This window comes from Barbus barbus (assembly GCF_936440315.1).
Source record: "Barbus barbus genome assembly, chromosome: 36".
Taxonomy (NCBI): Eukaryota; Metazoa; Chordata; class Actinopteri; order Cypriniformes; family Cyprinidae; genus Barbus; species Barbus barbus.
Genome location: NC_136714.1, coordinates 19,722,604 through 19,737,057, shown reverse-complemented (window position 1 = coordinate 19,737,057; position 14,454 = coordinate 19,722,604). Strand labels below are relative to the sequence as shown.

At 36.7% G+C, this 14,454-nt stretch overlaps 1 protein-coding gene across 1 annotated transcript in view; it reads right to left on the bottom strand.

Annotated features, from left to right (window-relative positions):
* Window positions 1-2,485: 2,485 nt before the first annotated feature.
* LOC306856112 (uncharacterized protein) overlaps window positions 2,486-14,454 on the bottom strand; it is a 28,542-nt gene continuing 16,573 nt past the window's right edge. Inside the window, exons 2-10 of the mRNA XM_079395138.1 lie at window positions 10,770-10,923; window positions 9,845-9,973; window positions 7,588-7,699; window positions 7,148-7,278; window positions 6,923-7,012; window positions 6,540-6,577; window positions 6,000-6,299; window positions 5,808-5,844; window positions 2,486-4,853 (exon numbers count right to left, since the gene is read on the bottom strand). Of these exons, the coding sequence (XP_079251264.1) occupies window positions 4,564-4,853; window positions 5,808-5,844; window positions 6,000-6,299; window positions 6,540-6,577; window positions 6,923-7,012; window positions 7,148-7,278; window positions 7,588-7,699; window positions 9,845-9,973; window positions 10,770-10,923 (1,281 nt within the window). The 3' untranslated portion in view covers window positions 2,486-4,563. The remainder of the gene's footprint in view (window positions 4,854-5,807; window positions 5,845-5,999; window positions 6,300-6,539; window positions 6,578-6,922; window positions 7,013-7,147; window positions 7,279-7,587; window positions 7,700-9,844; window positions 9,974-10,769; window positions 10,924-14,454) is intronic.

The window sequence follows — 14,454 nt, the reverse complement described above, 5'->3', positions numbered from 1 at the left end:
ACATTTGGCACCTTGATACCTCAACTCATCATACTATCAGCATCTTTACAATGGTTGTCATTGTGTAATTGAAATATCTTATTTTAAAAGATTGTTTGCATATTTTTCTATTGCAATACACAAAAATAACTAAGTAGTCAAGATACTTTCATCTCTGCATATCTTTGTCACTGTGACTTTGTAAAAATGGCTTTTTGATGCTTCATATGAAAAGTCTTAATATGTCACTGCATACCATTCTCTTTTATGAAACACTAAAGTTTTCTTTATCTCAGTATGTGGCACTGAATTAAGTGTTGTCAGTTAATTTCAGAGTAAAGTCTCTAGTATTAGGCTATAAAATATAATAAAATAAATGAATAATGTTTTTTAAAAAGATTTAAAGATTCAAGTTGATTGCAAAATTATTTAAAATAATTTTCAAATGAAACCCTAAACTGCTGACATACGTCTGAAACTCCAAAACTCAACCTGAACCAAGTTCTAAACTCATCTTGAAGCACCATTTATAAGGGGGGGGGGGGTGTACTGTTAAATATATTATAAAGTATTAAATTACAATAATAAACAATGACATTATCAATAAATGATAACAAATCAATACACTTTACAACATGCTGCTGAATAGCACTAAAAGTGGTTCTTTGGTTATAATTATATTATAATTTTGGTTATTATTTGGTAATAATAGTATTAATAATGATAATTATTATATAATTGATATTTAAAATACAATACACCATACATAAATTGAGAATTTTTTTTTTATATATACAGTGCCCTCCATAAGTATTGGAACAGTGAAGACAAAATTGCTCTGTTGGCTGTGGAGTCAAGACATTTGCAAATATGATTAAAAGATGAATATGAGACAAAACTACAGAATGTCACATTTCATTATTAGCCGTTTATGTAACACATACATGTTTTACCAAATAAAAAGAACAGCACTTTTAGAGTTCATCCCACTCATTGATGTGGGCATAAGTATTGGGACAGATGAACATAAGGCAGATATAAAAGATTAAAAGCTATTATTTAGTTGCAGATCCCTTGCGCACAATCACAGCAGTGAGTCTGTGACCCATAGACATCACCAGACTCTTGGTCTCATCCTTTGAAATACTTTTCCCAGCCTTTAATGCAGCCAATTCCAATTGTTGCTTGTTTTGGGGAGTTTCTGCCTTTACTCTCCTCTTCAGCTGCTGAAATTCATGTTCAATCGGATTTAAATCTGGAGATTGACTTGGGCAATCTAAGACCTTCTGTTTCTTTGCCCTTATAAATTCATTGACTGAACTGGCAGGGTGTTTTGGGTCATTGTCCTGATGCAATATGAAGCACTTCCCAATGAATCTGGTGGCATTTTCTTGAATATTGGTAGGCAAGATGGTTTTGTACCCTTCCAAATTCATTCTGCTACTGTCATCATACATTAAGTCATCAGTAAAGTTGAGAGGGCCTGTTCCAGAGGCAGCCATGCATGCCCATGCCACGACTCCACCTCCACCATGCTTTACAGATGAGACTGTATGCTTGGGATCATTGCAGTTCCCTTTTTTTCTCCACATTTTTGCTTTCCTATCACTTAGATAAAGGTTCATCTTTGTCTCATCGGTCCATAAACACAGTTCCAAAACTCTTCTGGCTCACCTTTGTGCTTTTTTGCAAACTCTAATCTTGCCTTTCTATTTTTGGTGCTGGTCAGAGGTTTGCATCTTGCTGTGTAGCTTCTGTAATTCTGTGTCAAAGTCTCCTGTGGACAGTAAATTGTTAGAGCATCACCCCAGCTTTCTGGAAGTTGTTGGTGATTTTAGACACGTCTTTTAGGATTCATTTTCACAGCTTTTATGATTTGTCTGTCATCACCTACTGTTGTTTTCTCAGCCGATCAGGTCATTGTTGTATCATCAGATCGTTGTTGATTGCTAGTGTCGCTGGTGGTTTCCAAACTCTTGATTTATCCATGCCCTTTGTTTTTGCTAGAGCTCTAACTGACTCTTCTTTTCTTTTAGCATCCTAATTGCATCCTTTTCTCTCAAAGTCAGCTCCATCCTGATTTGTGTGTGTCATCATCGAATGCAAGATTCAGAATACAGAAGTAATGGATATAACTGATACGACACATTCCCTGCTTTTAATATCTGCAGAATTAATGCAACAGGACACAGCTGATCACTTAGAAAGACCTGTGAGGCAACTGTTCCAATACTTATGCTCACATCAGATAGAGGGATGAAACTCTAAAAGTGCTGAACTTCTTAGGTGGTAAAACATCTATATGTTGAATCACCCAATAATAAAATGTGACATTCTGTAGTTTTGTCTCATATTCATCTTTTAATCATATTTGTAAATGTCTTGACTCCACAGCCAACAGAGCAATTTTGTCTTTACTGTTCCAATACTTATGAAGGGCACTGTATGTGTGTGTGTGTGTATGCACTTTTCTTTCTTGGACTTCTGAAGGATGAACTTGCAGGGAAACGTTTTGGGTTTTTATTTTTTTAAAACAAAAACATTCTACAAACAACTTTGCAACAGCAAACATTTTACATTCACAAACGAGCAAACAATTGTCTAAGGGGAAAAAGAGATACAAAACTTCTGCTCATAGAGAGATATTGAGAAAATGAAGCAAGAGCGAGCACCGAGGCGTGTGTCTTTGTTAGGCGTCAAGGCAGAAACAACGTCAATATAAAACGAAACAGAAAATGATAAAAACACAGAAACAGATGGCACTGAACTGCTCAGAGGTAAAAACTCCTGCACCTACATCTGAAGAGACACTCAATGTTAAATTCAGTGCAAAAAGATGGAAGATGTGTAGAAAAGCCTGTGAAGATCTGGAAAAAGGTCCCTTGAAATTGATGCAGGTTTTTTCTCTTGCTATTCAACTCTATGTCAATAGGTGGCAGTGCCTGCACTGTACGACAGCTCTACAATTTCATAATTACACGGGGAAGGGAGGGGGAGCCATTTTATTCTGATCTAATTTCAGCTTCAACTGAAACAAGTCAAGGTAAAGCTGATCCGAGATCTGTTCTGAAAATATAATATTTCATACACCAATACAGCTACATAGCTATACAGCCGAGTCAGACGTCACAGCTCATTTACTGTTACGTAAATGAATTAATAAGCCCTTTAGATAATATATATTCCCCTTGTTCATTTTAATTTCAATTTGTTCCTTCGGTTTGGTTTTTAGGCAGTACTTCATTACGTTGTGCTCTTAGGGATTCCATAAATATATATCTATTAGTTTCGTTTAATAGAATTCTTAACAACTATTTACAAACTAGACAAAAGTCAATTAAACTAAGTAGTTTGTGGATGAACATAAATTTCCTTCATCTTTTAACTATCTAAAACACGTACCTGTGCACTACCGCATATAAAACTAAGAACAGAAATGTCTCCTTATCCTCAATATTAATTCAACCTGTGGAAGCAGATACAAGCGTCCAAGAGATACTGACCGTGGTACTCTTTCAAGCTTTTCTTTATCTTTTCAGAACATAAACGACAACACCATTAGCTAGGAACATAAAATCCACAGCGAAGGACACGTTTTGAGATTCATATAACAAGAAATGATGTGTCTGTAGTAAGCGACACACTCGGGGTAAATGAAGAAATGCCTTAGCTACAGAAAACTGTAATGAAGATAAATCTGCTTGTGAAAGGACCAGAAGGATTTGTCTGGTGAACATCTCAGTCACGCCGCCTGAAAGGCGCGATAAATGCTTCAGGAACACTTACTGTAGGTGAATATTGATAACAGGTATAAATAATACATAATTACACAAAACAAATAAATACATCACTTATTTAAATATAAAAAAGGAAAACGGAACAGGCAAGAAAGGTTGAGAAGGTTGAAAAATATCTCGTCCACGCACAAAACAGACGAAGTAGGGTCATTTGAGGGGAAAAAATTTAAAATTGAAATCACCTTTCACAGACTTGCAAAAGAAATATTCTGAACTTCAAATGAAACCCTAAACTGCTGACATACGTCTGAAACTCCAAAACTCAACCTGAACCAAGTTCTAAACTCCTCTTGAAGCATATTTGTTCATTTGTAACCAAGTTTAAGAAGGTTTGTAGCCAAGAACAGAAGTGATTCACTGCAGAAATACGATGTAGTGTGAAGCTTGTGAACATCTTCAGTTTGTGCCTGTCAGTACTAAATACACTAAATACACTTTTTTAGTTTGAACATTTGGCATAACCAAAGGTTTAATGACATCTATACGTAGGCTTAGGACCAACCTGTAGTTTAAAAGCCTGAGGCCAGTGCATCGAATAACACTACAATGCACTGTTGAGAGGGAACACATCGCCCTCTGCTGCTAGCCAGTGTAAATCCTCAAAAAAGGTCCAGTGTTGGCTTCTAAACCCAACATGGGCGCTACAGAGAGGTGATTCTCCAATGTCTCCATAACAGAACATCAAGTTCATGCCATGAGACCCACTGGGGAGAAATCAAAACGAATGTACACCTCTCCATTATTTAGTTCTTTTACTCAACAAATATCCTTCAGTCTTGAAGAGATATCACTCATATTTGTAGTAGCCTCGTTCAACAGCTTTGGAGGCGATGTGTTCTGCTGAATACCGCTGGTCCAGGTCTAGCAGAGCCTGTAGTAATGTGTTGATGTTTGCCCGCAGGCCCTCTTTTTGCATCCAAACCCGCAGTAGGTCGTAGACTTTGTCTACAGGGTGCTGCGTTTCGGCCACCTTGATGGCGTTGTCGCTCACGCCGATGCTGCGGAAAAACTTGTTGTGGTACCGCACATCCAGGGTGTCAAACAGGTCGAAACTCTTGCTTAGAGACTCCTCCTCACCTATTAAATCAGAGCAATACATTAGACATGTTCTCATGGCCCTTTAGGAATATGAACTTGAAAAGAACCAATTATATTAATGAAAAGTGTGCGTTCTGTACTTGCAATTAGGGTTAGGATTCATTCAAATACATAATTAGTTTTATATTTATTTTCAAAAGTTTGGGGGTCAGTATTTTTTTCCAAGTAATTAATCTTTTATTTAACTAGAATGCATAAATTCATCAAAAGTCACACTCATGACATTTAAAGTTTTATATTTCAAATAAATGCTGTTTTTTTTAACCTATTTAAAGAATCCTGAAACCCATATCACAGTTTCTACAACAATTAAGCAGCACAACTGTTTTCAACACTGATATTATTGTTTTTTGAGCAACAAATCAGCATGTTAGATGATTTTTGACAGATCATGTGACCCTGAAGACTGGCGTAATGGCTGATGAAAATTCAGCTTTAACAATACAGGTATAAATTACATTTTAAAACAGAAACCTGCTATTTGAAATTGTAATAATATTTCACAATATTACTGTTTTTACTGTATTTCTGATCAAATAAATGCAGCCCTGGTGAGCATAAGAGACTTATTTCATAAAAAAAAAAAAAAAATCTAACCAACCCAAAACATTTGAATGGTAGCGTATCTTATTTTTATCTTTTTTTAATTTTCTTTCGGTTCCATTATGTTTTTTGTTTTTTTTCTAGAACATTTGCACTCTTAAGAAAAACAGAGAGAAAATAAATAGAGAACACATCTTTCTATTGCACTCTGCTAATTCATCTTTTTGCAAATGAGTCTAAACTCACAAACCAAAACACTGATGTCTGAATTACCATCTGACCTGGTCATTGAACCTTGAAAGTCACATTTACTCAATATAAACCAAGAAATGTTGTTGTCATGTAGTTATGTATTCTCAAAATACTGTGTCTGAGAGAATAATATCTTACCAAGTAAAGGAACAAGTCTTCTGGGAGGACAATCATCCTATAAAATAACAATAATAAAAAAATCAGGTTTAGCAATGTTGTGAGTTTACTTAATTTTTAAAAATAAAGACTTCTGCTTGGGAACTAGGATCTTTCCACACATCTTGTCATTTCACTGCATTTTGATGGTTAATGATCCCAAATTTTACTAACCCGTGCCCATGGCTCTGTAACTGTCTCCGTCTGTCTCGGGGCTGGGGGACTTGATTGTGGCGATTCCTCGTTGTAGACTGCAGGAGGGAGGGCAGATAGACTGGTTTGGGAAGAGCTGGTAGTGTTTGGCAAGCTGTCGCCCAATCCCCGGTCCTCATCCTCCACTGGTACGCTCTTGGTGCCTGTTTCCTGTGTTTCTTGCGTCAACAAGGGGTGGGACTCTGGGCGCTGGCCCACTTCAATCTCTAATCCAGCATTGCGGCTGTTCTCTTTTTCCTCTTCTGATCTTGGATGCTCATCCTAAATTACGTCAAGAACAGCAACAATTGATTAAACATTTAAGTTGAAGTAAATTGATTAAAAATGTATTTTTTAATTATATAGTTAAATTAATATTTATAAAGTATTTGTAATTATTTATAAAACGATTTATTTATTTAATATTTTTTAAATGTAAAGTTTATTTGCAGCATCAGAATAATATTAATCTAATTCATCTAATAAATCAAAATAATGCATAAAACGCCAACCAACACTTACAATAGGAATCTTCACATCATTCAAATCACCAGGAGTGTCTGAAATAAAGTTGATAACAAATATGTCCATAAAAATATGTATTTAAAGTAATTTCAATAGAAGTACATTTGATTTTCCACTCTACAGATCTATGCCATAATAATGTGAATGCATCGACTGATATACAACAGGGGTGTCAAACTCAGTTGGAGCCCTGCAGAGTTTAGATGCAACCCTAATTAAACACACCTGATCCAGCTTATCAGATCCTTCAGGCTTATTTGAGAACTACATGGTTTGTGTGTTGGAGCAGGTTTGGAACTAAACTCTGCAGGGCTGCGGCCCTCCAGGAACTGAGTTTGACACCCCTGCAGTGTTATTCAATAAAAGGATTTTTAAAATACCGCTTAGTTGACGTTGACGTCTCTTATAGAAGAAAATCATGCCAACTGCAACTGATATGATCAGCAGAAATAAAACTGATATAACAACCGCTGGAAAAGAAAAGAAGATTAAATGAAATATTTCCTTCTGTTCTTGATTACATGATGCAGTGTAATTAATGTCAAGGCTGAGTCACTTTCATTTCAAGTTAATTTTGGATTTTCTTATGCATATGCTTGCCTTACCTGTAGTAACATTGTTATCTGATGCCAAAGGCTCATCCGTTGGACCTTCTGTCGGAGGAGAATTTCGCTTCCTGCACTTCGTATTGGATGTCGCAGTGCAACGGCTCACTTCTTCCTCATCAGCTTTGCACCTGCAAAACCACAGTCAAAAATATGCCTTTTAGAAAAGGTGTGACGCCAAAGGCCTAAAATAGGTATCTTTAAATGATTGTCATTATGAATAGCACAGTAATAGCCTCAGGGGTTAAAGGTGGAGAGAGTGAATCAGTAGGAAAGGGATCTGACTCATTGGATGTGGTGATCTAAAGCAGAGGCTTGGGCTGAAAGGTTAAGAGAATAGAAGTTGGGAGTGTCAGAGCTGTCTGCTTTCATCTGGGTGTTGTGCTGCAGATCAGAGGTCAAATGGGAAGAGCACGTTCCAGAGGAAAGGAGGAACTCACTTGGTGCATTTCTTGCAAACTTCACAGGGCTCGTCCGGCAGGCAGAAGGTACCGGGTTTGCATTCACACTTGGTGTTGCTTGTTTCGGTGCATTCTGCAACCATGATCTGATCTGTAAAAGGAGGAAGAGAAGCAAAAAGGTGAGGGAGGAAAGGATGAAGAAATCAGAACAAATGGGAGGGAAGCAATGGACCTAATGGTTTTTGCCTCAGCAAACAGTTCAATGCAATGAATGTTGGATCAATCCAGGTTTGATTCAGATTCAGAGAGAATGATTTAGAGTCTCTCTGTTACTACTAACATCTGTCTCTGAGAACAGCTGGAATAGAAAGTCTTAACACACATCAGAGGGGTGACCTGAATGATTGCATCAATCCAGACTCAACCCATATGCTAAGAGAACAATCCAGAGCTAGATTTAAACCAGACCCTATATATATATTATCATTACAACTAGCACCTGTCTCAGAGAAATTATGAAATGAAGGGTTAATATCAGATAAATCCTGACCCATTTACAGATTTAATACAAATTTAGATTAATACAAATGTATGCATTTTTAAAACTAATATCTGCCTCAGAAGACAGTAAAAGTGCACCTCTACAAGGTAAAATTAATTACTGTATATACATTTTAGATAAATCCAGATCCTGATCCAGATTCAATCCAAATTTAGATAAAAACAAAATTCACAGTATTATTGTTAAAACTAATCTCTAAGCCAGCTAAAATGCACATCTCCAGGGTAAAATAAGAGGTTTACATTTTGGATAAATCCAGACCCTGATCCAGATTAAATTCAAATTTAAATAAAAAAAAAAAAAGATTTATAGCATTATTGTTCAAACTAATTTCTAAGACGGCATCTGAAATGCACCTCTGCAAGATAACATAAGATGTTTACATTTAGGATAAATCCAGATCCCTATCTAGATTCAGTCCAAAATTAGATAAAAAAAGATTTGTGTTTAAATGAATGATTGGACAAATGTTCAGTCAACACAGATCCAGTTTAAGTCCAGAATCAGATTCACTTGGCATTCAGTACAACTAATATCTGCCTCAGGAGAACAGCTAAACTGCATGGAAAGTCTTAATCAACACACCCTCATGACTCGGCAAGCAGAAGGGCTAACCTGGGAGTGATTAATTGTGAAAAATTGATACCGACAGGCGAACAAGACGCCACATGATACAGGCACGCCCTGCATCATCCTAAAACACACGCATGCACACAAACCTGGACAAGAGACACAAAGGTGCACATAAACTAGAGGATAGATCAGTCATTCATACACACACAAATGGTTAGTGAAAGAACACAGGAGTGGGGCCACACCCAGGACGTGTAACATTAGGAGATCAGATTCCCAGGAGTGAGGTGTCCAGCACAGGAAACACTAGACTCGGCTCTATTCATGGGGCCTGCATATGTCCCTGTCCTCTTGAGAATCCTATGGGAGGTTCATTATCTAAACGGGTGAGCGAGATTTTGTTTATACGAATATGTAGTGTTTACAACAGAGTTTGGATCTGAACAAGCAGTAGGGTCTTGTGGGAAAACATATTTAGGTAAATCAAATGATTTAATAAACAGTAAATGTGGCTGTCCAATCAAAATAAACAGCACTTTAATGGATGGCTTTGACTTCATAGGAACCAGAGACAGACTAAATAGCTTTGCAGAAGAATGGGCCGTCACAGCAGAGCTTTCTGCAATGGGTTCAATGTGCTTTAGATGTTCCGTCTCACAGTATGCCGCACATTTTTCTATCCTGTACAAAAGGCGATTCTGAATTTCCAAAAGCAAATAATTCTGATGCCAGTACAGCGGTCATCTCTGAGATTTTTTTTTTTTTCTAATTTATGTTTTCCGACAGCAGATTCAGAAGTTAATTGTTTGTCCAGTAGTCACCAGCAATGGGTTGTGTTGCTGCCTTCCCAGCATGCCAAGGACCATGTGTGTTCCATTATTCATTCGAGATGTATAAATGCTACATTCCTGAGTGCTCTGCTTCTCTAGAGAGTCACTGCAGACTACAGATGGCTGTCTACTGGAAAACTCAACAATCAATTACAAAAGCAGAAGGTTGAGATTTCTGTACCTCCAAGTGCCAGTCACAGGCCTGACTCATAAACACTTACTTTAAACAACTATAAGAGAACGATCTGGCCTTGCCTTTTACATTTATATTAACTCATAATTAGATGTATTGTGAAATGGCTGGTTTGGAGAGGAAAGAGGAGATTGTTACCTCTGTGGCACTGGCTGCACTGCAGACACTGATCCATGCCTGTGGGGTGTTCGGCATACGTGCCCACCTCACATGGAGCGCAAATGCCCTTCACCTGGTCACTGCTACACTTTTGTTTCACATAAGTGCCTGTGAATGGAAAAAACAATGTGACAGACATTAGATCTCAAGCATTTCTCATATGAAAACATTTTAAGTAACCATTTAAACTTTAATTTAAAGTGAAGGGTTGTTATGCCATTATTTCTCATTAAAAAAATGCTCGTTTTATATTAACGATATTATATATTTAATTCTCTCATTATATCTTGTTTTATATGGTTTTAACAATGGTAATGAGAAACCATCCTGTGATTATCATGGGCTTATTAGAAAAACTATACAAAAATGAACAGTTTTATTACATTCCACATTCTCACTGTAATTCCCAATACTATTTTTCCAAATTGTATATTTTGTGTTTAATTCCCATCAGGCGGTTTGGTGATTTAAGCTGCTTCATGTGTGCTTTATGTTTGCAGAGAGCGAAACACAGGCCTCCATTCCTGTCATTCTGGATCTCCAAACACCTCCTTCAACACAAACTTCACAATACCTCTCAACAGACACAGCTCTCTGTTGAACCAGAGTTTTACAAATAAGAATGCTGAGCTAACGAAGACTGCTCTATAAAATAACCATTTTGTTTCTGTTCGAATTTTCATCAGAGAATAATACTCTTAATAGCAACACTGACAGATGTCGCCTAATCAACATAGCCTAGAAAGCCTTTTTAAACATCTTGAAAACCAGTGTATGCTTTAATTTACTTTAAAATCTTTGCTTTGAGCGAGTTGAGTCATGCGTGTTTACAATACTGGCCTTTACAAGGGAAGTTCTCACGGTTTGACAGGAACGTCAGAGATGGATCTTCACTGCTACTTACCAGCTTCACAGTTCTTGCAGCAGAAGCCCATGTGAGGGTATTCCTGGTTCTCCATGCAGTTCAGCAGTCTTGCTGTGCGGTTCTGGAGGTCTCCTGCAAACCCAAGCTCTGCCGCTCCATGACCCACATGAATCAAAGCAACGATAATAGGGACCTAGAAAACGAGAGAGAAATTTTTCAATATGCATTTATGATTACTTGCATTCATGCATCCCAGTGGGTACTTGGAAATATTTTGGTTTTACTTTGTTAAATGTGTAAAACAGAAATGTTGACTTAAATATTCAATATAAAAATATTATTAATATTTTAGGAAATATTAGGATTAGGTTAGGTCATTACATTAATATATTTATCTCATATTTGATGCATTTTGTAAACACACTGATGCATTCAGTTACTCAAAAAAAAAAAAAAAAAAAAACAATAATAAATGACACTGCCATAAGCACTTCAGACAGCAGATGCCTGTACTCATCTTCTTGTTAATATTATTACAAATATCACAGGAATAAAGACTGCAAATGACTTAAATGTTAAATGCTTCATCTGAATTTCATTTATAAATTAATTTATGGCCATTGTTGCTAATGAATAGGTATTTGAGCTTTACTTATGGGGCTGTGGAGGCACACAAGACAAAAAAAAGTCAGTGAAGAACAGCAGATAAGAGGTTTCTTCAAGAGAAATACCAGTTTTATACTTTCACACGGCTGCAGGCATGCTCTTTCACACACATTTAGCCTTTCTTTCTCAGTTCCAGAGGCAAAAAGAGCGGTATTCGGAGTTCTCATAGCTGACCTTGTGTGAGCAATCTAGCATTTAATTCAAACCATCTGATGTGCACATCTGCAGAGCAAAGCAAATTAACAGAGCAGGAGACAGTCTTTTCCAGGACCAGAATGAAATGGCCTACAAAACGCACATACACAGAACTCTAAATGTGCTGCGGGATCCATGGAAATAGCAGTAAACGTCTAAAAAAAACTATTTCTCAAATGGTGGGAAGTAAGTAAGTTTTGACAAGGTCACCGACAAGAGTGGGAAACAATGCTAAATGCAAATAAAAAGCAACTAATCATATAATTATACATATTTAGTCAACTTATAAAAGGGAGAACAGAACAAGTCCAATAAAATTTGTAGTTGACAAAAGGCAGTAATTCATCTGTCATTTGGAGATACCGTAATTCTTATGATTCATTAGTTTAATTAACCATTCAAAAATCTCATGTTTGAATCAGATTGTTGAATCCTTCATGGAATTCACTCCACCAGTGATGGTTACTGAATCAATTTGACTCACTTGATTCTACTTTTTTGTACTTTGAGTTTCATTTCAATCAGTTCATTAAAGGCTCACTGTCCATATGACAATGCACATTTAAAACTGCACGTGTACAACAGATATCTTAATAAACGTATTATATATGCTGCCCTGTAGCAAAACTGCATGGTCATTTTAAACTTTTAAAGGTACAGTAGCAAAAACAGCCTGTTGAATTGGAACACGGTCTGTGGAAAATGGTCATGTAAAACTAAATAATGACTGTTTTGGTGCAAGAAACCTTGACTAACATTATAAGTGGACTTTAAGGGGGAAATGCTACAAAAGCGCTTCTTTTCAACATCAAATACGGCACTATAAACAAATGTTCCCAATGCTGGTCAATGGCCAGTCAGTTCGGTATCTCTGTCTTTTTGTCTCGGAGGATAATGGGAAATGTAGGCCGTTAGATGGAGCCGGTGGTGTCGAGTTGCAGCTGAGGTGTATGGCGGTGGTGTTGTGTGTCTGGGAGAATGTGGGTCATTTGAAGTGGTGGCTCTAAAGTGTGTTGTTTAACCGTAAATGAGGCCTTCTCATTGTGACACGCTGAAAAGAGGGAGAAGAAAGAAGGGGTGCCTCAGGGACCGAGTAAAGTGCTCGTCTGAAGTAGAAGACTCCTGCTCCGCATGCACAGTCCATACAGAGCTGCTGTTGACTCCATCACACACACATACATCTGTCTGCTCACAACGACCCCCAAATATCTCTGCTTTTCTCTCATTTGACTCTCTCTCACACACACACACACACACACACACACACACACACACACACACATACAAAGAAAGAATGAAAAGCAACCAACACACATATAAAGAACAACCCTTGCTATACTTCTCTCCATCTCCCACACACATTGGCCTTCTTTGAACATGTCTGTTAGACACTCACTATGTGGATGTGCTCTGATATACACACACGCATTCCCACACATCTCTTTTATCTTGAACACTTTGCATTTAACTGAAACCTCACGGCTCCATCTGGAGAGTATGGGTTGTGCTACTTTTCTCAGTAGTAAAATATAATGTAACACGTCATGTAAAATTGCTAAATTTGATCAGAGTAATTAAAGATGGTAAACTTGTAAAAATCACAGCTTGATGTACAATTTTTTTTTAGGACAGTGGATTTGCTTTGATGCTGGATGGACATTCACACAAAAGTAAACAAATGCCCATGACACCAAACACTGAAATATTTTAATATGTAAACTGTTATGATTGGCCAACCATTGTTTACCAATAACGAGCACTGTTGTTTTCTGAATGACCTATTTTTGTAGTTGTGTTTGCAAAACGCACTGAGTACTGTATATTATTTGTGAAAACTGTAAATGAAACTATACAGATTCTAGTAATAGCATGCTTCATTATTGTCTCAAATGATGACACGGAACATTTAAAAATAGCATTTTTAAAAGCCTTTTTGAATTAAAACATTAAAGACCATTCAAATAATGAGTCAATAAAAATGATAATACATTAATGATAATTAAACTTATGCTCATTAAGGCTGTATTTATTTGATCATAAACGTAGTAAAAACAGTAAAGTTGTAAAAAATGTAAATTATTCTTGTGATTGCAAAGCTATATTACAAATTTGCAATTACTCCACATGATCCTTCAGAAATTATTCTTATATGCTTATTTGGTGCTCAAGAAACATTTCTTATCAATATCAATGTTGAAAACAGCTGTTTTTCTTTCTTTCTTTTTTGGAAACCATCATACTTTTACAGGATTCTTGAATGAATAGAAAGTTCAAGAGCATTTATTTGAAACAGAAATCTTTTATAATATTTCTAAATGTATTTGTGGTTACTTTTGATCAATTGAATACGTTCACATTGTATTAAAAAATATATATTTTTAATGATAGTGTATCACGTTGAGTGCATTGCATTGTGGGACTATCCCATGCAGTATATACTTCTACTACACATTTTTTTGCAAATCTTCAGAGCATTCTATGCAAAAAATTTCATGCTGCACGTAACTACATAGCAAAAGTAGTATGCTATTCAGTAGCCTCTGATTCCATGTGCCTTTCATGGTTTAGTCAATAAGTTAAGCTACAATGCTGGTGACAAACTGCAACAGCAAAACTTCAAATGTTGACCTTAATATTATGTACTAATATTTGTAGAATAGCAACAGGGTTTCCAAAACAGAAGAGCAATCAGAGAAGACATACCGCAGAGGAGAACAGCAGAATGCTACTTGTAAACTAGTATCAAATAGAGCCGAACAGCTGCATTAAGACACCACAGAGGACCAGGGGTATTAGAGAATAAGGCGATACGTGCTACAGTGTGTAACACAACCAGTAAAACATGGTTCTCAACAAATACCGC